The sequence below is a fragment of the Phyllostomus hastatus genome, unplaced genomic scaffold (genome assembly GCF_019186645.2).
Source record: "Phyllostomus hastatus isolate PE091 unplaced genomic scaffold, TTU_PhHast_1.1 phas_contig_38, whole genome shotgun sequence".
Classification (NCBI taxonomy): Eukaryota; Metazoa; Chordata; class Mammalia; order Chiroptera; family Phyllostomidae; genus Phyllostomus; species Phyllostomus hastatus.
In genome coordinates this window covers 24,535,497-24,562,733 of record NW_025333869.1, presented here as the reverse complement: position 1 = coordinate 24,562,733, position 27,237 = coordinate 24,535,497, and the positions used below count along the sequence as shown (strand labels likewise).

Here is a 27,237-nt window from a genome sequence, read left to right as displayed (position 1 = left end):
CCCCCATAGACAGCGTCACAACTCAGCAATGTGGGTTGACCTGCCCTGGTGAACACCTAAAGCTCCACCCCTCACTATGAAACAGGTGCGTCAAGACAAAAAAAAAATGGCCCAAACAGAAGAACAGATCAAAGCCTCAGAACAAATACTTTTAAGCCACCAAGAGATAGCCAACCTATCAGATGCACAATTCAAAGCACTGGTGATCAGGATGCTCATAGAACTGGTTGAATTTGGTCACAAATTAGATGAAAAAGTGAAGGCTACACTAAGTGAAATGAAGAAAAACCCACAGGAAACCAACAGTGATGGGAAGGAAACTGGGACTCAAATCAATGGAGTGGACCAGAAGGAAGAAAAAAACAACCAAACAGGAAAGAATGAAGAAACAAGAATTCAAAAAAATGAGGAGAGGCATAGGGACCTCCAGGACATCTTTAAATGTTCCAACATCTAAATTATAGGGGTATCAGAAGGGGAAGAGGAAGAGCAACAAGTGGAAAAGTTATTTGAACAAATAATAAAGGAGAACTTCCCTAATCTGGCAAAGGAAATAGACTTTCAGGAAGTCCAGGAAGCTCAGAGAGTCCCAAAGAACTTGGACCCAAGGAGGAACACACCAAGGCACATCATAATTACATTACCCAAGGTAAAAGTGAAGGAGAGAATCCTAGAAGCAGCAAGAGATAAGGGGAGAGTAACCTACAAAGGAGTTCCCATCAGACTGTCAGCTGATTTCTCAAGAGACCTTACAGGCAAGAAGGGGCTGGAAAGGAGTATTCCAAGTCATGAAAGACAAGGATCTACATCCAAGATTGCTCTATCCAACAAAGCTTTCATTTAGAATGGAAGGGCAGATAAAGTGCTTCTCAGATAAGGTCAAGTTAAAAGAGTTCATCATCACCAAGCCCTGATTTTATGAAATGTTAAAGGGACTTATCTAAGAAAAAGAAGATAAAAAATATGTATAGTAAAAGGACAGCAAACTCACAATTATTAACAACCACCCCTAAAACAAAACCAGAAACAAACTAAGCAAACAACTAGAACAGGAACAGAACCACAGAAATGGAGATCACATGGAGGGTTAGCAACAGGGGAGTGGGAGGAGCAGAGAGGGGGGAAAGGTACAGAGAATAAGTAGCATAGATGGTAGGTAGAAAATAGACAGGGGGAGGGCAAGAATAGTATGGGAAATGTAGAAGCTAAAGAACTTATGACCCATGGACATGAACTAAAGGGGGGGATGTGGGTGGGAGAGGGTGTGCAGAGAGGGGAATGAAGAGGGGAAAATGGGACAACTGTAATAGCATAATCAATTAAAAAAACCAATAAACATATTTAAAAAGAAAAAAATGGTAAATCTTGTTATGTGGTTTTTTTTTTACCACAATTTAAAAAAAGGCTTGCTAAAGCTTTTTTACTTTTCTTATTAAGGTATGAATTTCTATTGCAGGGGGAAGATAAGGGTCTGAGTTATTGAAAAGGTTTTCTTTTTTTTTTAAGGCTAAAAGGTTAACATAAAATTCCAAAAACAGAACAGGCATGGTAGTGAAAATGCTCCCATTCTGACAAACTCTAATGTTTGTTAATTAACTTATCACGAAATATCAAAAAATATAACTCAAGGCCAGAGTGTTTATGCTGAGAATTATTTGTGGGCAGACAGCAAGAATGATCTGAATTGAGTGAGTATTCAATGTGATAATTTAGAAAAATAGTGGTATATAAATTATATTGTGATTATTAAATTAAAATATGTACATTTTGCCTTTTATTACATAGATATAATAAAAAAATAATATTCATTGAGCAGCTACTAACCACTGAGGACTATGCCAGGAATAGTGAAGAAAATAAAACTGCATTGGCCTTTATTTTATAGAGGTAAAATTTAGATAGGTCTCCATAAAGAAAAGATCATTCCAGTCACAAAATTCTTATTTCTTGGTAACTACCCTGTAAATAATCCAGAGAGTTATTAGAATAAGACTATAACATGAAGTTTGTGGATGCAAAGTGAAAGGATATGCTTTTTGCAAATTAAATTGTTCAGATTAGAAGGCTATAGCTTATACACAATCTATTGGCAGGTGACTTGAACAGATATAGTCAATATATTTGTGAATGATATCTCAGACAAGAGTTTGATCTCCAAAATATATAAAGAACTCACACGACTCTACTCCAGGAAGACAACAATCCAATTAAAAAACAGGCATAGGACCTGAACCGACACTTCTCCAAGGGGGACATAGAGAGAGCCCAGAGACATATGAAAGGATGCTCAGCATTACTAGCCATCAGAGAGATGCAAATTAAAACCACAATGAGATACCACTTCACACCAGTCAGAATGGCCATCATAAACAAAGCAACAAACAACAAGTGTTGGAGAGGTTGTGGAGAAAAGGGAATCCTAGTGCACTGTTGGTGGGAATGCAGACTGGTGCAGCCACTGTGGAAAACAGGATGGAATTTCCTCAGAAAACTAAAAATGGAACTGCCTTTTGATTCAGTGATTTCACTGCTGGGATTATCCCCTAAGGACCCTGTAACACCAATCCAAAAGAACCTATGCACCCCAATGTTCATAGCAGCACAATTTACAATAGCTAAGTGCTGGAAGCAGCCTAAGTGCCCATCAGTAAATGAGAGGATCAAAAAACTATGGTACATTTACACAATGGAATACTACGCAGCAGAAAGAAAGAAGGAGCTTCTACCCTTCATGACAGCATGGGTGGAAGTGGAGAGCAATAATGAGAGCTAAGTGAAATAAGCCAGGTGGTGAAAGACAAATACCATATGATCTTACCTACAAGTGGAACCTAATCAACAAAACAAACAAGCAAGCAAAATATAACCAGATCTTGAAATAAAGAACAAACTGACAGTAACCAGAGGGAAGTGGGGAGAGGGATAATTGAAAGAAGGGGAAGGGTCATCAAGGGGCATGTATAAAGGACCCATGGACAAAGCCAACAGGGGGGTAGGACTGAGTTTGGGAGGTGGGGGTGGGTGGGGTGGGAGAGGGTGAGGGGGCGAAAATGGGGAACAACAATACAAAAAATAAAAACTCCCTAAAAAAAGATTTGGATAGGCATGTTACCAAAAAAGATATATGAATGTCTAATGAGTACATGAAATGATACTCAGAATCATCAATCATTAGGGAAATGCAAATTAAAACACAATAAGAAACCTATATAATCCTATTAAGCAATGTCACACCAGTAAATTTAATTAAAAAAGAACACAATGAGACATCACCCTATACCTAATTGGATGATTGTAATAAAAAAGACAATAACAACTTTTTGTGAGGATGTGGAGAAACTGGAACTCTCATCCACTGCTGTGGAAATGTAACATAGTACAGCTACTTTGAATGGCAGTTTGAAAATTTCTTTAAAAAAAAAAGTTAAATATAATTTTACCATACAACACAGCCATTCCACTCCTAGGGATCTCCTTAAGAGAAATGAAAATGTAAAGTCCACATTAAGACTTGTATGCAAATACTCATAGAGGTATTATTTATAATAACCCCAAAGTAGAAACAATTCAAATGTTTATAAACTGGTGAATGGATAAACAAAATGCAGTATATTTATACATTGGAATACTGCTTACTATTCAGCAATAAGAAGTAACAAACTATTAATATAAGTAACAATATGGGTAAGCCTCAAAAATGTAAGTAAAAATAGTCAGACACAAAAGACTACATTATATGGATGCATTTATATGAAATATTCAGAAAAGGCAAATCTACAGAGATAGAAACAAAGGTTTATGGTTGTTGCTGGCTGGGTGACAACAGGGATCGACTGCAAACTGGCATGAGGAATCTTTTTGGGGTGATGGGAATATTCTAAAACTGGGTTGCAGTGCCAACTGCATAGATCTAAATTTACTAAAAATCATTGAACCATACACTTAAAATGGGTGAATTTTATGGTATAAAATTGTACCTCAATAAAGCTTTAAAGAAATAAAAAAGCAGTTGTAATAGATAAGATGGGTAAGTCAGCTGGCAAGCCCGAAGTTTGGTGCTGACAGGGCATGGTTAAGTACAGACACGCTGTAAGGGATGGATTCTCCTGCCTTGTCTTATAGCAATCCATCTGCCAGGAATCGATCTATCACTTGAGGTTTTCCAGAGTTATGCTAGCAACGTTTCTAGAATCTGGTGTGCATGATGATCATATTGTGGTTCAACTCTCAAATATCTGCAAGAATAAGTGGAGAGCCCACATAAAGATCATCCACAGACAGCATGAAATTAATAATTTAATAGTTTTATTATAACTGTTTAAAAGTATCCTCTGCTTGTCAAAATCCTACCCTGCCTTTAAGGCCAAGGTCAAACAGTATCTCTTCCCAGAATTCTGACTCAGTCTCTTCAGTTGGTTCTAGTCTTTCTGACTGGTGCCTCCAAAAGAACTCAAATCATTATTTAGATAATTAACACAGTGATCAATGCATTTGACAAACATTTGCCTATGAGATACTCACTAGATTGAGGACAACAGAGTTAATACTTTGTTCTCAAGAGACTCAAATTTGAGTGAGTTGCCTTATATTATAATTATTTATTGTCTGTCTCCCTTCTCTAGGAATGTTAAGTTCTATGACAGCAGAGACTTCAGTTTTCTCATTATTGTATTCCCAAAATTTAGAAGAACGTTTGGCATATAGTGGTGCTCAATAAATACTGAATAAGAAATTATGTAGTTTTTTGTATATATATATTTTTCTTACTAGAGTATTACAGACTATTTATTTCTTGAGGATAGGTGATAGTTTTTGCTCATCTCTCACCTTTCTCACAGCACCTGGCTTAGAGTCTTGCACATAGCAATATCTGCCATTGAACTGAACTGTAAATTTTCAATTCATCCTTAAGTGGATCTACTAAACTATTAAAGTTTGCAGCTTCTGCACTTGAGCATAGAAAACAACCACTGTGAATTAAATTTATGAAGTCTCAGAAGACTGCCTTTCTTTTAATGAGGAGAAGACAATTCACAGGATGAAAAGTAGGGACATTTTAGAGCTGAGTCAGATCTGGCCTAGAAGAATTCACAGGAAAAAGAATATTGAGGGGAATAGGGAAAACCTGGTAGAGGACAGGGACTAATCTTTAAAACAAAGCCCGCCCCCAAACAAACAAACAAACAAACAAGCAGACAAGAAACAAACAAACAAAATGTTCTCCTATTTAAAAAGAAAACTCTGTTAAATAAGAGACATGGTGTTTACTGAGGGTATGAACACAGTAAATTTTCCAGGAACGGCAGGTTCCCCAACTGTTCAATCTATTACTCAGGGACAGAACAGCTAGAGCCACCGATGAAACATGGCCCCTCCAGAGCAGTGGCTCCTAAGCCCAATTTCACATCAGAATCACATGGGAAGCCTTTTAAGAAACACTGATGCCTGGATCAGCCTGTAGGGACAGGCTGAGCTCTGATTTAATGAGTCTGAAGAGAGCCCCAACAACCACCGTTCTTAAAAATTTCCCAAGTGAGCCCACTGGGCAACCAGGGTTGGGAAGCATCGCTTTAGAGGAAGAGTATGACTAGGAGAAATAGAACTTTGCCGTGGGAGGGACAAGATCTGGAACAGAAAGTGTTGGCTTTTAGTCCAGACTCTAGGTGGTTCATTAATTTCTCTTTCTCTATGCCTCTATATTTTCAAAGGCAAAACGAGATCTAACAAGGCTGTTAGAAACACATAAAAAGAAAAATGGCTGTGAAGCACTGCAGGGTTGTTAAGTATTACACAGATATTTATTTAATACATCACTAGGGCCTTCAATGTTTTAGGTCTGCTTTGATATTTTGTACAACGCACCCCCCACAAAAAATGTTAACATGAGCCAAGTGAAAACTTACATTTTCATGTTAACAATCCAAAGTGAAATAAAGAGGCAATTAGAAAAGATGGTGATTCCCCTCTACTGGGAAAAGATCTTAGAGAGATGGAGAGGTAACTAGAGGAGCAAAGGTCCTTCATTAGCTCTCATTCTACTTAATTACTATGTTCACACACTATTTAGCCAGTGTGAGGGGACAATCAATCTCAATCTCCTTACTGAAGCAGCTAGAGATTCTGGGCCAGAAGTAATTTAGCACACAGATTTCCATCATCTGACAAACTTTGTCCTTTCGCTTCAGAGCTTTTTTGAAAGGTCTTCAGGTCCTAAATGAGCTCCTGCTAAAGCTAAAATACTCCATTCTTTCAAGGCAGATGTCCCCAACACCCAATTTATTGTTCTTAAAATATAAATTAATAATAAAACATGAATTAGTCTAAGATGACAGAGAATTACTTTAAGGTCAAGTCAGTGTCTGTACCAAACTTTAAAAATAAGTCTGGTCAAAAGAAAGGAATGTTTCCTAATGCAAACACTATGCTTCCAGCATCAGCACTAAAAAATCCAGCCAAGCATATGCAATCAATTTTCTAAAATTATAATCTCCAACAAATCAGAGCTGGTATTGGATAGCGTAGAAGTTCTGTCCTCTGTCACTTTCAATTAATGACGAGTCTTTCCCTCCCAGTCAAGGGAACACCTGCTGTAGGGACAGGCTGGACTGAATTCAGAGAAGCTGGCACTTTGTCTCAGAGCTCCACCTGTCCTCAGTTGTCGTCTGCAGCCTCGTTCAGAGGCCCTTTCAACTTTCTGATATCCAAAGCAAGGAAGAAAAAGTCTGGGTGATAAGAATTGCTTTCTTCCAACTTAGAATAATGCTATTTGCTCTTTGCAAGATTTCCTGCGCAAAGACTAATAAGTAAGAAAACAAGTACTAGCAATCCTATTTCTTTTTTTTATAATTTTTAAAAAATTCACATTATTTTTTTAAAGATTTTATTTATTTATTTTTAGAGAGGGAAGGGAGGGAGAAAGAGAGAGAGCGAGAGAAACATCAATGTGTGGTTGCTGGGGGCCGAGGCCTGCAACCCAGGCATGTGCCCTGACTGGGAATCGAACCTGTGATGCTTTGGTTCGCAGTCCGCACTCAATCCACTGAGCTACGCCAGCCAGGGCACAATCCTATTTCTTAATGTCAGTTATTGAATCTTTAAAGCTACAGTGCCTTTATAGTGCATACCTAGGACAACTCTCTCAATTCACGGGGCCCATAAGGTTAAACAATTTGTCTAAAGTCCATGGAAACCTCCGAGGCAGGACCTGAATCCAAGTCTTCCAGCTTCATGTCTCCCACCCCACACTACACTGGCAATCTCTCATGGGACATTTTTAATGCCAGGGCAGTTTCCTGGTCATGGCCAAATTGTCCAGTGGAAAGGGACTGAGTTTCGAATGAGAAGACAGGGGGTTTGTTAGCTCTGTTCTCTGTGTGTGTGTGTATGTGAGATCTTTAAGAGGTCTGGCTTCTTAACTAATTTCTGTTTCAGTTTGTCCTTCCCACTCTCTGGTGAAACCCCAGATGCTGACTCAGTTCTACCATCTGCCCCTTCTTGCACCAGGTGCAGCCAATGCTGAAAGGTGTGAGGGTAGGACTGATTAGTGCCACTAGAAACCTATGATCTCCAATCTCAATGCTGCTTAAAAGTGCTCAACCACCTCTTCCCAAATTCTCTAATAATCTTAGTATCATTCTTTTTGCCTCTATGCTTGCTCCTTTTCAAAATGTTTTTCATAAGTAGCCAGAATCATCTCTTTAAATATACATACAACCACACCATTTCACTGCTCACACCTTTTTAATAGCTTCTCATTGCACTATGCATAAAATCCAAACGCATTCCATGCTACAAGGTCCTGCATGTTCTGGCCCTCATCTCCCTCTCTGACCTCACCTCAGTCTGCTCTCCTTTCCAGTACGCTCCAGTCACAACAGTCTTCCTCATTTCCTGACAGATGCCACATCTGTCTTTTCTTCCTGTTACAGAATGAATGTTTGTATCCCCCTAAAAGTTATATATTGAAGCCTTATCCCCTAGTGTGGTTTTATTAGGAGGCAGGACTCTAAGTAAATAATTAAGGTTAAATAAGGTTCCAGGGTAGAGCCCTGGTCTGGTATGATTAGTGTTCTTATAAGAAGATACATCAGCCCTGGCAGGGTGGCTCAGTTGGTTGGAGCATCGTCCCACATACCAAAAGGTTGCAAGTTCGATCCCAGGTCAGGGTACACACCTAGGTTTTGATGCCCAGTCAGGTCACATGTAGGAGGCAATAGATCAATGTTTCTCACATTGAAGTCTCTCTCTCCCTTTCTCCCTTCCCCTCTCTCTAAAACCAGTAAATATACCTTTGGGTGAGGATTTGGAAAAAAAGAAAGAGAGCCAGTGTGGGTGCTCCCCCCTCCTCCTCATCTCTCTATACAAACACCAAGGAAAGGCCAGGTGAGGACACAGCAGGAAGACGGTGTCTACAGGCCAGGAAAGAGCCCTCATTAGAAAGTTGCTTTGCCAGCATCTTGCTCATGGACTTCTAGACTCCAGAACTCTGAGAAAAATAAATTTATGTTATTTAAGCCACCTAGTCTGTGGTGTTTTGTTACAGCAGCCCCAGCAAACTTGCACACTGCTTAAGAGTTTATAACATATGCTATTTCCTGTTTGGAGCCTCCACTCCCCTCTTCTTCCTTTTCTTCTTCTCTTTCTCTTCCTCTCACTCCGCATTCTAATAGACACTCCAATTGACCACTCTAATAAAACAGCTCTCCCAAAGGCCAGGAATTATAGCATTTAACCCAAACCAGGGATGTTTATCACCTTACTCTACTGGGTCATCTCTGTCAAATGCGACACTGCAGGCTCCTCCGTTCCTGAATCTTCTACTTCCTTGGCTCTGATTTCACTACTTTCTCTAGGCATTTCTCTAAACACTTCCTCAAGATTTCCCTCCTGAGGTGCTTAAATGTTAGTGTTCCTTTGGATTTTGTCCTTGCCCACAGTTCTTTTCTATATTATTCTCTCCTCGGGTAATCTCATCCATTCTCCTTGTTTTAACTCTTACAGTGGTGATGATTCCCAAATCTACCTCATCCTCTAAAGTAGATTTAAATATCCAACTGCTTGCTAATCAATTTCTTGGATGTCCATAGGCATTTCAAACTCAGGATGTCTACAAATGAACTCTTTATCTTCCCCTATAAACCAGCCTCTCTTTTTAAATTCTCGTTCTCAGTTCATGGTGCTACCTTTTGTCCAAGTAAGAAAGCTAGGGTCATTCTGGGCTCTCCTCACCCCCTCATCCACCACTCCTTTTTTTCAGGTACCAGAGATGAATTAGTCACAATCTTTGGTTCATGATGCAATAGGTTTCCATGGTTTGGTTCTTTTTCTTCCTCTAGGCAAAGATACCTACCTTTCCCTCTTTGAAGTGCTTCTTGAGCTGTTTCTGCATGGCAGTCAGCTTCTTGGATTGCACACCACTGTAGGCGAGCAGCATGCCACCAAATTGCCTCTCAGTAATTCTCCCATCCACAGGGTCGTGGCGTTCAAACTGAGAGGGAAACAGAAAGAGTGTTCTTGGAGTAAAATGGAAAGTATTTTGACATGGAGTGTGGAATGATCAACTGTGCTGGATGGCAGAAAACAGTTGGTGGCCAGGATTGTATTTTTGAACTACAATTCTCACCGAGATTTGAAAAAAATTAATCAGAAAGAGAAGATCTGGGTTCTTCTCCAGCTCTGCCACAGAATATGCATGTAATCAGGAAAGTAACCCAACCACTCTGGGCCTCAATTTCCTTACCAATAAACACAGCTGCTGTAACATCTCATATACCTTACAGATCAGAAGCATATTTATGGGATCAAAACAATCTTAAATTTCCAGTCTAATTCATGAATAATATTATTGGTAATAAGTAACCTTTGGACCATCCATATCCCTGCTACTCAGAGAAGACGTAAAAGTTAATTATCATATATTTGATTAATTATGAATATATAAATTCACATCAGTTCTTCAATCTGTACTTAACATTGTTACACACTCAGATTTTTAAGGATTTCAAGTTTTCCCCAAGATGGTAAGCAAATGCTAAGACATCAATAGAACTTGAAAAAAATGTATACAGTATAGGATATTTTGATTAGGCATGCTTACCATAAAACTACTGAAAAATCATTAAATATATTTAAATATGCAGATGGAAAGGGTAAGTATAAAGGACCTCTATTAATCTAAGTAATATCAGAAAACTAAGATTTTAATTAAAAAATGGAGACCAGAATGTTATCTCAGTGCCAGCTGCAGTGTTAATGATACTTATAAATGCATAGAATAAAATGGCTAAAGATGGGCCCAGAAACAAATTAGAAAGCAAAATGATTTGAAAATGGTAAAATTTCCCCATGGTTTTATTGGAAAATAACAGTTACCGGGAAACGTTCAAATTCCTATGTGGTGGGACATAATCCTATTCTCATAAGAGGGCTATGTATACATATACATAAGGCATTGCTAAGTAAGGTCATATCCACACACATTTCCTGAGTGTCTACTAGTTGTCTAGCACTAGTGGGTGTTAGTCTTGTGGGGTACAGGAAAGATGATTCAGTTTCTGCTCTTAGGGACCTCACTATCTAGTAGGGAGATAAGACATATATGAGACACCAAGTAAGGAAGTATGTAGTCAAGAGTAAAATTCTCTTTCAATTCTCATTTCCTCAGTTAGCTCGGTAAGTTGACAGACACCTGCATTTGTCTCCTCACTGGTGAGACAGTCAGTGAGCAACACACAAGAACTGCATTTTAACAACAGCAACCATTCACTGAGCACGTACTGTGGGCCAGGCTCTTCACCTATGCATTCTTTCACTTAATCACTAAAACAACCCTAGGGAGTGGATATTATCAGCTTCATTTTTCAGATGAGAAAACTGAGACAACATGAAGTTACATGTGGCAGAGCTGGGATTCAAACTCGGCTCTGACTAGAACCAAGGGCTGCATCTCAATATCATGCTGTTTCGTCCTTCTAAGCAGTAGTACATATTCAACCTACAGAATAGCACTATGTTGTTTTTGGAAAAACGTACATAGTCACGGGGCTTAGCCTTATTTAAAGTGAGGAGCAAAACAATTTTCAAAGAAAACAACATCAACATTTAGTGAAAACCTCATTTTTAACTCAGTCACTCAATATTACAAATTTGTCATACCATCACTTCTAAAGACCTGATTAATTTTTGACAGCACCAAAAGTTTTCAGGATTCAATTTGTCTGATTTATGATTCAATTTACCATCTTGAAACAAAACAGAAGACTGATACAAATTTCACTAATAGGTATACTTTCTTTAATGTTTAAATCAGATTTTAGTAAAATGTGATACCCAGGCAAAAGTTGGAGATGCACAGTTCTTCTCTGGGCTTCTTCAAGGCAAGTGTGACAAGGCTGTGGCACTCGGCTAGGTGTTAACAGTTTAGGACACTCCTTTCGCCTTTATCCGGGAGATGTCACAGTTGAGGAGAAATCCCATATATTTGAATTAGATGTGTTTTAAGCTCTATCCCACAAGATAGATTCAAGGTTGAAATGTTTCTTGTTTATATCGTTGGCAGCAGCAGCCGAATAAGCTTGCTCAAGGTTTATGAAAGGACCGTATTCTCCTGTTCTCCACAGGGGCATAAAATCTCAAAGACAGAAAAGATAATTTGCAAAGGAGATCCCCATGTAACTATACCATACTCAAGTTAGAATTTTTTACTAATGTTCTTTGAAAACTCAGACTTTTTCTGTTGTTGTTGTTGTTGTTATTATTATTATTATTATTATTATTATTTTGATATGATTGAAACCTGAAAAGGCTTACAGACTACTAAATTCATCTCCATGTACAATGGCTGACTTCAAAGTTCACTGCCTCCTCTGTAACTTGATTTTGGGCAGCACCTCTTCTTTCAGGTTTTTAGGTTCTTTTGAGGCAAGACTGCCTTATTTCTGAGGTCTTAAGCATGGCTAGAGATGGGTAGCATTCTTTCTTTTTACCTACAAAGCTGCTATTGAGAAATGACTCAAACTAATGTGCTATTCATTGAACATTTATTAACTGAAGACCTACTACTACACTAAGGCTAGGGAACTTCAAGGGTAGTTTCTCAAGGACCTTCATTAGGCCTCAGTTTTCAAGGACAATAGCTAGACATTATGTGGCTCTAGAGGGGAAGCATGCTTCTAAAGCCTACACAATCCTGTGGGTGCATTCTTGGAGCACCGTATGCAGGTAATCCCCAAGGTCATGAGAGGGTCTTTGGGGAAAAGACACAGGTTATTACAGAATTATCACAATGTAGATAGCTTCTAATTCTATATTTGGAAGCAATTCAAATGACTGGCTTTTATTTTACCTTCCCAAACATTGATAAAGCCTCTTTATATTCCACTTCAGTGACAACTAAAGAGATTCCATTCTACTTGATACTACGGTACAGAAACTCTCCATTCTGGTACACCACTAACCATTTGATTTGCTCTTCTGTGTCTAGGAGGGAGCTAAACAGCCTAGTATTTTCTCTTCTGTAGCCCTGCCACTTTCTCAAATATATACAAGCTGTTGTCTCTCTGTTGTTCCCTAGGGGGCTGCAGGGCAGGCAAAGAGGGCCAGAGGAGAGGAGCCAAGAAACTGTCCACAAGATTTTCCCTGTCTTTCTGTCCATATTGTGCCTTTTGTTTCCACCTCTGCCCCTTGTTGAGAAAAGAAATAGCCTTTTGGAAGGACAGATGGTCAACATATATCTAGATCAGTGGTTTTCTACCAGTGTGCTACAAGAATTTTTAAAATGTGCAGTACCTGACTATTTAGTCAGGGGCACTGACCTCTTTCCCCTTAGATTGTCAGATAAAAAAAATGACAACAGAGCCCTGGCTGGCATAGCTCAGTGGATTGAGCGCGGGCTGCGAACCAAAGTGTCGCAGGTTCAATTCCCAGTCAGGGTACATGCCTGGGTTGCAGGCCATGACCCCCAGCAACTGCACATTGATGTTTCTCTCTCTCTCTCTCTATCTCCTTCCCTTCTCTCTCTAAAAATAAATAAATAAAATCTTTTTAAAAAATGACAACAGCAGCCATCCAGTGTAAATGAATCAAAATCATACCTATTTTTCAAAAATCATACCTATTTTTCTTTTGGTCAGATTGGCAAAGATGTATTTTTGGGTGTGTCATAGAATTTTAGTAATTAGTTTGTGTGCCATGAAGTGAAAAAGGTTGAAAATCACTGATCTAGATGAAATGACTTTAGGAAGATGGGAAGCCAGGAATGGAAGAAAACATGAATTATGAACGAAGCTCAAAATAAGATTAGAAAAATTGTAAAAGGAAAAAGAAATCAGTATCTACAAATGGGTCTTGATTTATTACAGACCTTTGAGGTTAACATATTCCAACAAATATAAACTTCAACTGTATCCTCTTTCATATGATTTTCTTTCAGGAGACTTTGTCTATCCCTCAGGGTAAATCCTGCCCTTATACAAGTATTTCGGAATGGTAATTTTCTAGACAGGCTTTTTCTAGTTTCTGAACTGTGCAATTCAAGTAACGCATAGCAATTTCAAACCTGAGATTACTGACACTGAACACAGCTTTATTTTTTAATCTGACAGTACTTGGCTTTTGAGATCTTGACCATGCCACTGCTGCTATTTCCAGAAGTCTCAGAACAACTGCCTGTTACGTCCATCAAAAGGAAAAACGGGTACAGGAAAAGTTCTTTCCTGCAAACCCATCCAGCGAGCATGACATACACACGATAGCTGGAATATGAATCCGTGTCTTCAATTATCAGGGGAAATCGGAGAGCCCCAGGTCAACTCGCCTGGAGCCTGAATTTTCTTGATTTTTAAATATCAGATGTATCTTCACTGTCAACACTAGTAAGGTTGTCTTTTGGTTAACTGGTGAGCTAGGCAAATGGGCTCATAATTTGGGATTGAGACAACATGGTTCAGTGCTCTCAGGGCCAAAACGATCCATTACAGACCAGGACCATAAGGTTACAGGTGACCAAGCTAAGCGGCTAGACTGTTCTACTTCAGATCCAGGGATATTTTCCATTTAAAAATTGTTTTTAAGAGAGTTCAGGCTGATGATCATATCAAGCTACTAAGTGACATGACTGCCAATCACATAGTTAGTTAGAACAGGAAATGGTTAACTTTTCAGTCTGATCGTCAAAGCCAGGAAGGTAAGGCTGATGCATGGACTTATTACATGATAGTACAAATCAGGGTGTATTTGCCTAAGGGTGTCAGAGAAAAACATTTCAGAACTGGGACAGAAGGTCTCAAGGTTTGGTAAGTTTTGGTTCTATTACACAGAAAATAATACATTGAAGTGACTAAGCATATCGGCTTTAGCATCAGCAAGGCCTGGGTCTGAATTCTGGCTTAAACCGATACCTGTAGCCATGATTCTAGGCAAGTGGCTCACTCACTCAAAGGCTTCAAAATCTTCCCACCAAAAAAAAAAAAAAAAAAAAGAAGATAATATTCACAATCTCAAAGTGTTGAGTGTTGTAAGGATTAAATGAGATAATATATGTAAAGAAACTGAGACAATTTGGTGCCTAGTTAGCAGTCAATAAATGTAGCAATTAATATTTTTATCACCATGCTATTACTTCCTAGGAAGCTAAAAGCCTCAATTGATTATTCTTAGTGGGTCTTAATTAAGTTCAATTACTATTTCTCATTCTTTTCATCATTGCTTTTGCCAAATGTTTGCTTACAGAACACTAATTTCACATTTGAAGAGCTGAAAAAAGTAAATGCAACTAATTTTATTTATTATTCAACAGAGAATAATTTCAAGATTAAATTACTTAGAGTTGGCTGAATCAGAATACCAACTTAGTAAGGCCTGTATCTGGCCATCTATTATCAGACAGGAAACGTACATAAAGGAGGTGCTTAATAAATGTGGATTGAGTGAAGGCAGAGAAAATACCAGGAAATTAATTCACAACACTCTGTCCTATTGTTGAGACGGTTTCCTACCGGAGGCAAGAATCACCGTATTTTTCAGACTATAAGACGCATTCCACCCCCTCCCCTCATTTGGGAGGAATAATGGTTGCTAATGCTGTTGTTGAATTCTGTTTATATTTGCATTGGTAAAATATTGTTATTTATTTTATTAAATATTTTACCACATTTTTTGCTTCAAAAATTTTTCCCTATTTTCCTCCTCTAAAACTTAGGTACGTCTTATGGTCCAAAAAATACGGTACCTTTCCACTTCTTTCTTAATGATATCTATTTCCATAATACTGATTTCTGTAAGGATACTCTTAAGAATGTCATTTATTACAGCTAATCAGTAACTATTTGAGTGCTTACTATTTGCTGTTTGCTATCCTAGGATCTTACTTTATGTAATCCTCATAATGCTCTATAAAAGGTACTATTATTATTTTATTTTACAGGCAAGGAAACAGGCCGAGAAAAATTAAATAATTTGCCCACACAGTTAATCTGGGGAGACATTTCTCTCTCATCCAAATCATAACAGTTGATTGTTTTTATCTTGAAGGCTCCATGAGTCATGTTCCCCTTTCTATCCCGGTTACTGGAAGCTTAGAGCCAAGTATAGACTACTTGTAATAAGAACAGGAGACTTTATGATTTAATTTTTTCATGATAACCTTCTCCTGGCTTTCTTTTACCTTTTTCCTTCTTTTAACTTTCTTTTCTCAGTAAGTTTTAATTTACTTTTGCCCTGGCCAGTGTGGCTCAGTTGGTTGGGCGTCAACCCACAAACTGAAAGGTCCAGGGGTTGGATTTCTGGTTGGGGCATGTGCCTGGGTTTCCAGTTTGGTCCTCAGTCAGGGCGTGTGCAAGAGGCAACCAATTGATGTTTCTCTCTCACATTGATGTTTCTCTCCCTCTCCTTCCCTTCCCCTCCGTCTGGAATCAATAAAAGAAAAAAAAATTTACTTTGTCTCATTAAATGTATTTTTAAGAGTTTCTTAAATCCCTTCTTGAACAAAGCAGGATATGAAAAAAAATGGTGTATAAACAACCCTGAATAGCCTCAGCAATTTTGAGAAAGAAGAACGAAGTAGGAGAGATCACAATACATGAAAACAAACTATATTACAAGGCCACTGTAATGAAAACAGTCTGATATTGGCATAAGAACAGACACATGGACCAATGGAACAAAACAGAGAGCCTAGAAATAAACCCATGTTAATATGGTCAGTTAATATTTGACAAAGGGGACAGGAACATAAAATGGAGTAAAAACAGCCTCTTCAAAAAATGGTGTTCGGAGACCTGGACAAGCATATGCAAAAAAATGAAACCAGACCACTAACTTATAACATACACCAAAGTAAACTCAAGATGGATGAAAGACTTAAATGTAAGTTGTGACATAAAAGTTCTATAGGAAAACATAGGCAGGACAATTTCAGATATCTCACGTATTAATATTTTTACCGATATATCCTCTAGGGCAAAGGATATAAAGGAAAGAATAAACAAATGGGATCTCATCAAAATAAAAAGCTTCTGCATGGCTAAAGAAAACATCAACAAAATGAAAAGGGAACCATCTGTATGGGAAAACATTTGCCAATGATATCTCGGACAAAGATACCAGGAAGACAAACAATCCAAATATGTATAAAGGACACACAGACAAAACTAAAGGTGGTAGGTTCAAGGGTGGGTGGTGGGGCTGTGGTGGGGTGAAAATGGAGACAACTGTACTTGAACAACAATTAAAAAAAATAAAGTAAAAAAAATGAAAAATGGCAAAGGACCTGAACAGACACTTCTCCAAGGAGGACATACAGAAGGCCCATAGACACATGAAAAAATGCTCAACATCACTATCCATTAGGGAGATGTAAATTAAAACCACAATGAGATACCACTTCACACCAGTCAGAATGGCTGTCATTAATAAATCAACAAACAACAAGTACTGGAGAGGTTGTAGGGAAAAGGGAACCCTAGTGCACTGTTGGTGGGAATGCAGACTGGTGTAGCCACTGTGGAAAACAGGGATGGAATTTCCTCAGAAAACTAAAGATGGAAAGGCCTTTCGATCCACTGAACCCATTGTTAGGATTATTCCCTAAGAACCCTGAAACAGCAATTCAAAAGAACCTATGCATCCCAGTGTTCATAGCAGCACAATTTACAATAGCCAAATGCCGGAAGCAGCCTAAGTGCCCATCAGTAACTGAGTGGATCAAAAAACTATGGTACATTTACACAATGGAATACTACACAGCAGAGACAAAGAAGGGACTTCTACCTTAGCGACAGCGTGGGTGGAAATGGAGAGTATTTAATGGAAATAAGTCAGGCAGTGAAAGACAAATACCATATGATCTCATCTATAAGTGGAATTTATTCAACAAAACAAATGAGCAAAATAGAACCAGATACTTGGGAATAAAGAAGAAAACTGACAATGACCAGAGGGGAGGGGGAAGGGGGATAATGGGCGAAAGAAAGGGAAGGGACAAGCCATGGATCACGAATAGATAGAGGACTCACGGGCATGACAATGGGGAGGACTGACTGTGGGATGGGGGCAGGGGAGAGCAGTGGAGGAAAAAGGCAGCACAACAGTGATTGAACAATTTTAAAAAATGGTGTTATACATCTGTTGTTTCAATTTTTGGCTATAATAAATACTACCATTGGGATAAACTTTTTCTGTACTTATTTTCTCCTCATTATTTCTGGATTAATCTCTAATAAAATAAAAATCTATACGCTCTTTAAAATTATTATGAAATATTTGATATATACAAAATAATATACACAACAGACAAGTTAAGAAGCATCAAAAATAACACCATGAACCCACAAGTTCACCAGGAAGAGGGAGCATTAGCCTCCCAGTGGTTGACGCTCACATCCCTGTATTCCCAAAGAGGGAAAAACTATCTGGATTCCTTTTTCTATTAACTTGTTATTTGCTTATTTATTAGTTTAAAACAGTTCGTGTCCCCAAACAATATTGTTTATTTCTGCTCGCTTTTGAACTTTATAAAGTCGTATCAAGCTGGATATATGCTTTTTTTTTAATTGAGCTTGTATTTCTAAGATTCATTCATGGTGATACATTTAAGCATGTTTCTTTAATTTCTACTGTTATAGATTTCTGTTGTTTGAAAATATCACTTCTTACTTATCAGTTCTCCCATAAATAAGTACCTGAACTACTGTCAGCCTTTGCATTATGAACAATGTTGTTATGAACATTTCTGCACCCCTGTCCCAGTGAAACAGGAACAAGAGCTCCAAGTCTAGGGATAGGTCTAGAAGTGGAACTGCTGGCTCATTATGGTGATATGCAATTATTTTCCAGAAGAATCACACAAACACCTTTACCAGCTATGTGTAAGAGTTCCCACTGTTTCACATCTTCACCAACACTTGGCATTGTCAGACTTTTTATTTTTTGCCATTCTAGTGAGTGTGCCTAAAAATGGTAGGTATAAACTCTTTAACACTCTTGATATATATTACCAAATTAATTTCCAGAAAGATGTATCACTTTACAATCCCAATACTATATGACAATACCCATTACTCAGTGCCTTTGACAACATTAGTATGATAATAAAAATACCTTCCCTAGAGGAAAAATGGTAACTTACTTTAATTAATATTTCTGTGATTACTAGAGAACCTGACCATTTTTTAACATGTGTGCTGGTTTCTATTTTTCCTCTGAGTTGTTTATATTATTTAACTTTTTAAAAATAGAAATGTTGATATTTGTCTCAATTATGAGATTAAAAATACCGAGCCTTTATTAATATAGTGCAAAATTATTTTTGCCTCGTTTACTCATCTTTTAATTTTAAGTTTGTTTTATGTTTTGAAGTTTTAAATTTTTATTGTAGTGAAATGTATGAATCCTTTTCTTTGTAAAGTGTTTCTCTGATTTATGTCTAGCAATTGTTTTCTTGTTAGGTAAGAGGGCACTTAAGTACTGACTTATGGTTTTTCTTTATTTTAAAGAAAGGAAATATAACTTAAAATATTAAAACATAATCCTCAGTATCAATTAATGAAAGTGATTAAATCCTCAAAACAAAAGAATAAGTCATCAGCTAAGTTTAAAAAAAAAAGACTTCCAATGTGCTAATTTTTTAACTTGTCTGAATAGTTGCAAAAATTTAAACTAAAATGGGATCACTTAAGCCTAATTTAACATGATATTCCTCCTTTTGTTGAGGAAATAATCTCAAGTAAATTCAGTCCAGTTAATTTCCTTTTTATTTTTTGTTAAGAGGTAGATAATTGAGTATGAAGCAATAAAGAAAACAGGAAAAAAGAGAAGAGTTTAGTTCCAAAGAAAGCCTAAAAGGGCTATTTTACTTACTTGGAGAAATTCCTTAAGTTGCCAAAATCAATCCATACTCAATCATCCACAATAGCAAACATTGCCATCTAGCACTTCCTCTGTGCCAGATCCTGCTCTGAGCACTTCCCATACGTTCAATGACACAGTATCTTGGATGATACAAGATGACTGTGGTTGTTTTCTGTAAGACCTTGATCAATATGAACAAGCCTTAAACTCTGGCAAAATTAACGGCTATTTAATATTCTAATTGATCCGTGAAGTTAATGTTTCCACATGGAATTGCTATATAGGGTTAGTCTTAAGCTATTTTTTTCCTTTAAGATAAGTCTTTTAGCAAACAGTAGATACTATCATAATCAATTTCTGCTTTCAATAACCATTTTATTCTGAATTACAGCAGTATGAAAAACAGCCTGACACTGTATATTCCTTTGAGACCTGAGGCCATGATTCAGATTTCAAGGGCATTCTTCCTTTCATATGAGATCACAAGAGTTTGGGGAACAGAAAGACTGTCTGTTATATATATATATAAAAGCTCCAATTTTAGAAGATAGGAACCAAGGGCTCATCACAGTAGGACAGCAAAGTGCTCCTCTCACCTGAGTTCAGTTTGTTTCTCTCTGACCTCACTGCTTCTGCAGACAGCCCTCTGAGAGCTACCGTCAGGGTGAAAATACAACACACTGCCACACTGCTGTTGTGCTGGTGCTGCTGACAGCATGTCAGCACTCACGAGAGCTGGAGATTTAGCTTATTCATTACTTGGCAGTTCATGACCACTATCCAAGTCTCAACGTGCTGATTTTTAAGTTTTATTTATTTATTTATTTCAGAGAGAGAGGAAGGGAGAGCGAGCAAGCGAGAGAGAGACAGAGAGAGGGAGAAATGCAGATTTGTTGTTCCACTTAATTATGCATTCACTGGTTGATTCTTTTTTTAATAATTTTTAAATTTTCAATTATAGTTGACATACATCATTATATAGTTTCAGGTGTACAACCCAGTGATTAGACATTTATATAACTTAATAAGTGATCATCCTCATAATCACTGGTTGATTCCTGTATGTGCCCTGACTAGGGAATGAACTGGCATCTTTGGCTTATTGGAACGATATTCGAACCAACTGAGCTACCCGGCTAGACCTTGATGTGCTGATTTTACCTAAAGGTGTGGCAAACTGTGGAAGGAAACAGCAGTTAGTGAAAAAGCTGTTAAAGAAAATGATGATAATTAAGATATACAATTTATTTGGGCTGAGTGTATTCATAGTTGATTGCTTCCTCATATAGCGAGTCACTACATATAGAAAAATAAAAGTTTCAACAAAATATCATCAACCAAATCCAGCAACATATAAAAGAGGATTATATACCATGACCAAGTGGAATTTATCCCATAAATGAAAGGGTGGTTTAACTTCCAAAAATCAGGTAATGTAATATACCAACCATACCAGTAGAATAAAAGTAAAAAAACTACATAATCAAAAAAGTGAAGAAATTAAAAGCCAAGTCAAATAACCCTCAAAAGCAATCTTAGGGAGAGAGGCAATAGTTTCTTAAGAGAATATGGGTAATTTCTCCCATTACATAACAGGAGAAAACTTTCTAAGCCAGTAGAGAGTAATCATTGCCAAATGATTAGAGTATCAAAACCTGGCTGATAGAGGCAAGGAGATACACGTTTTTAGAGGGCTCCAGCATAATGCAAATTAGCCAACAACTCACTAAAATATGTAATATAAACTCTCCCAAGCCATGCTGATCATGGGCCTAGTGTTTTTTTTCATAGCAATGAAATACAAACACACAAGCCTTTCTACAGTAAGAGGAATCCAATCAATCTTAGACATTCTGTGTTACAAAGGAATCTTACAGCGGCTGTGACAGGACTTGGAATACCTTGTGGATCTAGAGAAAGGCTTGTTTCATGCTAGGCTTTTGGGTTTTGTTTTTATCCTTCATTTTGTTTATGTGGTGTATCACATTCATTGATTTGTGAATATTGTACCAACCTTGCATCCCCAGGATAAATCCCACTTACCAAAAATCCCAATACCAAAAGATCATGGTATTGATCTTCTTAATGTACTGCTGAATCCAGTTTGCTAATATTTGTTTTTTTTTTAATTGTCATTTTTCCTGCCTGGGATGTTGTCCCCCTTCTTACCTACCTGTACAAACCCTGGACTTCCTTAAACTTAACTTCTCTTCATGGCCCTACTGATTATTCCAAAACACACTCAACTTTTCTGACTTTTCTGAGCTCTTACAATAGGTAAAGTCTAGGTCTCCTAGAAGAGTATGCTCTGTATTACATTACATAGTTTTATACTATCTTTTCTTTTCTGGAAGTGCCTGTATCTCATAACATTATACAGGCATACCTTGTCTGACTGTGCCTTGCTTTACTGTGCTTCACGGATGCTGTGTTTCTTACAGTCTGAAGGCAAGACCAGAAACACATTACAACTGGCTGTGTTGTGAGGCTCCACTGTGGTGGTCTGGAACTGCACCTGAAGCACCTCTGATGTCTGCCTGTGTACTTCTTGAAGGAAGAGTACATGCCTATATTTTTTACTGTGTTGTATCCAGAGCTGGGCCACACAGTATGTGCTCAATAAATAATTTTGGTTGACTGATGGAATCTCTGTTTCATTTATAAGATTCACTAATAATTCCGTATTTATCATCTGGTAGGAGCATAAACACCGTTTTACGTGGGTCTTGTGCAGCCTACACTCTTGAATACCTAAGAAGAGCCTGTCCGCTACCAAGACAACATAGAAACAAACTGAGAAAGGGAAGCAAAGCTACAGCTAAGTGATTTTGTTAACTCTCCTTTCTACTCTTCATGTGAACATTTTGCATGTTTAGAAAAGAGATGGAAAAGAGGCCACTGTGGAACCATGCTTGGGGTTAGGAGAGTTGAATAATATACTCTTTCCATATAACAACTGGACTTAAAAACGTATGGAAACGGGAGCTGCAAGAGTAAACTTTAAGCCCTCCAGTTACTACATGTGGGACACAAATAAGCAGAATGTTCCCTGTTCACTGTCTTATTGGAGCCTCATAATTAGCTTTGACATCAGTGTAACAGCTCTTGCTTTTATTCACACAATACAGACTGAGATTTGAAGAATTACTGGCTCAAGGCCAAGACCACAGCACAGTCTGGTGGGTTTTAAAATTATTCGACATGGAGAGCGATGTCAGAAGAATGGTGGTGTGACATGTGTACTCTTGGCATAATTACAGTCATGATAAAATCACATAATATTGTTTCTACAAATGGGTGACTTAACAAATCCATGACTAGAGGCTGACTTTAAGATCATATAAGTGAACAGGTCATATAAGTGATCATATATTTTTGTTACATATCCTACTAAGTATATATATATATATATATATATATATATATATATATGAAAACATAGTTAGGTAATCATAAGTTACATTATTAGTTTATACCCAAGAGAAGACAACATCATTAAAAATAGTTACTGGTTGATGTTTTCTATAGGAACAATGTTACAGATGCAAGATATGAAAAAGCCAATTTTGGCTCAGCTAGAAAAAAAGCCCTGTTCAAGGAATCTATCATGACATTATGCTCCACAAAAGCTAGATAGTTTAAGAGAAACATAGGTCTATTACACTAAAACAATTAAGGTTATATCTATTTTTACTCAAATAAGCTACACTAAGAATGAAGCTGCACAGTCTTAAATCTCTACCTTATTTAGAAAACTCTAAAAAACCCAGTTTGCAGGCACTATCTTTAAAATTAGTAACATTCTATTCTTTGGTCTCCAGGCCTCAAATCTTAGTTTATCTCACTTGAAATGACTGACCCCTTTTTGACAGGCTTAATTTTATCACCCATTTTATTTCTGAACATTCAGAAAGCCATTGTATAGGCAATGAGCTCATGCACACTAGGTACTATGGAACTGGTTAATATTTTTTAATATGGCCAAAATTACGTTGGACACTGCCAATTTTTTAGAACAGAAAATGGCGAGCTAGAGAATGAAACACAAGACACAGAAATTAGAATTTAGGTTAAGATGACTGACAAGCAGAAGATAAATGCAGGAAGGACTGGGGGACTGAAGGTTAGAAATAATGCAGCTCACTGAAGCTTTAATACAGAAAGTGGGAAGAAAGGTTGAGTCCAAACACAGGCAGGTGAATGGCAAAGTTACCTAACAGGCGAGACCATATGGTATCACTCTCCTTTCCTGATTTCATTAAAAAAGAAAGAAAATATGTTTTTCCCCAGAGTATAGGAAAATGAAAGAAAGACATTAAGTTCTTCTTTCATAATGATGGTGAAAAACGGATGAAAGGAGAAAATACTTTCTATTTCTACTGTGTTCAAGGTTAGCAGTAAGCATAGCTATTCTTGGCTGGCCGATCATGTGCTTTAGAGTACCAAAGAGAAACCATCAGTGAGGTTATGTGTTAAATCCCTTAGCACTGATGTTTTTTCTTGGTTTTTGTTTTTCAATTACTGAGATCATTAAGGTTATTTTTCTTAAATGTTAGTTTTTCATTTTGTTTTATTTTTTAAAGTGAGTTAAGAGGCATAGAAGATAGTTTTCAATTATGTAGTAACCTTTCAGTTTTTAAAAAGAGCTAATTAGATGCTTCATGCTTAAGCATATGGGCTCTACAACATGACAATTATTTAGAATAGTTTAAACCAACTATCAAACTCTAAAAGGCACATGAAATTCATGTGAGGTTTGTTAATTTTCTACATGGGTTCAGTGATCACAGGGTCTTGTCCACAAAATTTGGGCATGTTTTGAGAACGTTGTTTTCAGATTTTCTAGTTGTATTAAGGCTTCTTTTTGGTTGTACATAAGGGAAACCACCTCAAGCTAGCTTCAGCAAAAAAGAAATTTAGGAATCCCAGGACACAGAGGCAGCTCATAGATGGGAAAAGACTGGGAGCTGGGATGTTCATGCTGCCAGTGCTCGCATTTCTCTGTAGCTGCCCCAGTCCTTGAGTTCTGGTAGCCTTTCCTCCTCTGAGCTTCGTGGGGCTACACAGTGGGCAGACACGGTTACCCTGGAGTTCTGGCGTTTACACATTATAGTTTAACTACCAGAAAAGACCAACTGTCCCTAGTTCAAATTTCACGTTTTCTACAGAGAAATTCTGACCGGTCCATCCTGGTGTGGGTGTGTCCACTCCTGATCCAACTGGCTAAGGGAGGGGAAGGAAAGGGTGATGGGAGGGAAAGCAAAGGAGAGGCACAGGGTACAAACATGGCTTCCAGAAGCGCACCCCTCTGTGTGTTTGGGAGGTACAGCAGGGCAAACCCTGGAGGAAGGGGGATGGTTGGACGTTGAGTAGATGTCCCAAAAGGCGTCTAACACACTAACTTGTAATGATGCCACCGAGACAGAAAGAGGGTGTATGCACCTTTATCATGATGGATTTTGTCTGCATCTCATGAAATATTTACTAATTCAACACTATCTCCTGAGCATCTGTTTTGTGTCAGGTACTATACCAGGCACTCAGAAAAATATGATGAGCCCAATACACTCTCTCAAAAGTTCTCAAGGAGTGTTTGGAGGCAGGTATTTAACAATCAGATAACTGTGTAATTGAGTGATTTGAAGAAAAGTACAGAGTAGTTTGGAAATCTATAACATTAAAATGTGGTCTAATTTGGGGTGGGGAGATGGTGAAGCAGAAAGGCTCCCTTGATTAAGTGAGGTTTCACTGAGCTCTGAGGGTTGAGGAGATGACAACTAGGGGAAGAGAAAAGAGGACGTGTTCCAGGCAAATGAACAGTAGTGCAAGGCTCTTAGGGGGAAGAGTGACTGGTTTGAGATGAATCTGGAGGAGGCAGCAGAGGTGAAATTATACAGAGCCTATGGGCATGGGTTTAAGTGTTCACTCTAAGAACAATGAGGAGGAAAGAGTGGTTATATTCAGACGAGTTAGGAGGCAAATGAGGTAATCTAGGCAAAAGATAACTAATTTAGACTAGAATGGTGGTAGAAATGGGCAAAAGTGGTCAGATGTTACTGACAATGATTGTGGGAATGGGTGTAATGAAGATATTTGTACTTAATTGGTTCTTTTTTTTTAAAATTGTTATTCTGTTACAGTTGTCCCAATTTTTCCCCCTTTGTCCTCCTCTGCCCAGCCTACCACCTGCTCCCACAGTCAATCCCCACACTGTTGTTCACATCCGTGGGTCATTCATACATGTTCTTTGACTAGCCCCTTGCCCTTCTTTCCACCATCATTACCTCCCCCACCGCCCCTCTGTCTGCTGTCAGTCTGGTCCATGTCTCTGGTTCTATTTTGCTCATTAGTTTATTTTGTTCATCAGATTCCTCTTATAGGTAAAATCATATGGTATTTGTCTTTCACCAACTTCTGCTTCACACATATTTCTCTGAATGTGACTCTAGCTACTTGCAAAGCCTGTGGCTGCTGGGCTTTCTCATTGCTAACCCTAAGCCTTTACTGAAATGAAACTCATTTCTGCCTGGCAGGCCTCCATCTTGCTGATACTAGGAAAGTGTTTTTATGTTTGAAATTATACTTCCTTAGATTTTGAATTGCTTTTAATATCTTCACAAGTTGGGGTCCTGTTAGACTTGCAACAGCTGGTATGTCAATGTGAGTGGCAGTGTCAACTATTAAAGAAGCTGCTCCCATAATCTCCTATGGCTCCCAAGGACAGTCCAGATTCTCTGCTTTAAGGGTACTTGATTTCAAGAGCTAGATGTAACACAGGAGACAAAGACATTAACAGCAGTTGTTTATTTTCACTTCTGTCCCTTTACTACAACTCAAATACCTTTTCCACTCTGGCTGTAATGCAAGTAGGAGAAAACAATAGCCTCAAACTGTCTAGGGAGGACACATGCTGTCCGTGCCTTTGCAACACCAGGGAAGATGGCCATGCAGACATGAGGCCAGGTCATCACACTGTTTTCAGCATGGAGGGAAAGAGGAAGTTAATCAGTGTTTCAGATCACAGCCAATCAACCGAATACACTAAAATTATGCCACCATGGTGAACATAATGAGGAAAACTGCACCTCTTTGCCAGCAAATATTGACAGAGGCAGGTATTTCAAATATCTGAAGTTATGTATTAACCAGGGTTTGACATATACTAATTATAGCCCGGCAGTATTCATTTATTAAAATCACGTAACTGTTACTCTGCTCTGACAGGCTGCCCCATTGAGCCCTCTGGCAGACAGACTCGGGGACTACTGAAAAGCCTGAGTGGGACGGTATCTCCTTTTGGATGACCTCTGTAACTTGGATTTAGAAGAGACTGAAAGGCTATGCCCCATTATGCTAGTTTGAAATTAATTGTGTTCGCCAGGCAGAAGAGGCTCCTGGGCACAGTTGACAAAGTGTTTATAAAATCTGACTAGCTTTGGGGAGCTAATGATTGTGTGTTCAAATAAATGGCCTTAAGTACACTCACTGGATCAACCAACTGTACAACTTATTATTTACTTTGGCACAAATTGAATGCGAAACCACATTAACATCACATTTGAGGTTATTCATACTCCAGAGTGAAGAAAACCAAAGAGACTGTTCCCCCAGCTATCATAACCCTGTCAGAACATGAAGATGTATACTCAAAGTCGACCATAAAACAATTCAAATCCACAGTTAGCACCAGAAAATATAACAATATTCTTTAAGACAAGCTGTGGAGTATTATACCAGGAGAGTCTGAATTAACCTCCGCTGGCAGAGAAGAGAAAAAGTCATCTGTGAAGCCAAAATGAGACAAAAATCAGTAAAACCAATACAAAAATACCAGCGTTAACTTTAGATGCAAATTGAAGAACTATCTGATACACAAATTCAACCTGATACACA

The 27,237-nt window shown here is 38.1% G+C and overlaps 1 protein-coding gene across 4 annotated transcripts in view; it reads right to left on the bottom strand.

Annotated features, from left to right (window-relative positions):
* The window catches only part of MICU1 (mitochondrial calcium uptake 1), a 231,387-nt gene that overhangs the window by 38,970 nt on the left and 165,180 nt on the right, over positions 1-27,237 (bottom strand). For all 4 annotated transcript variants that reach the window (XM_045842201.1, XM_045842198.1, XM_045842199.1 and 1 more), the window contains one exon: positions 9,350-9,487. In XM_045842201.1, coding sequence (XP_045698157.1) covers positions 9,350-9,487 — 138 coding nt within the window. The remainder of the gene's footprint in view (positions 1-9,349; positions 9,488-27,237) is intronic.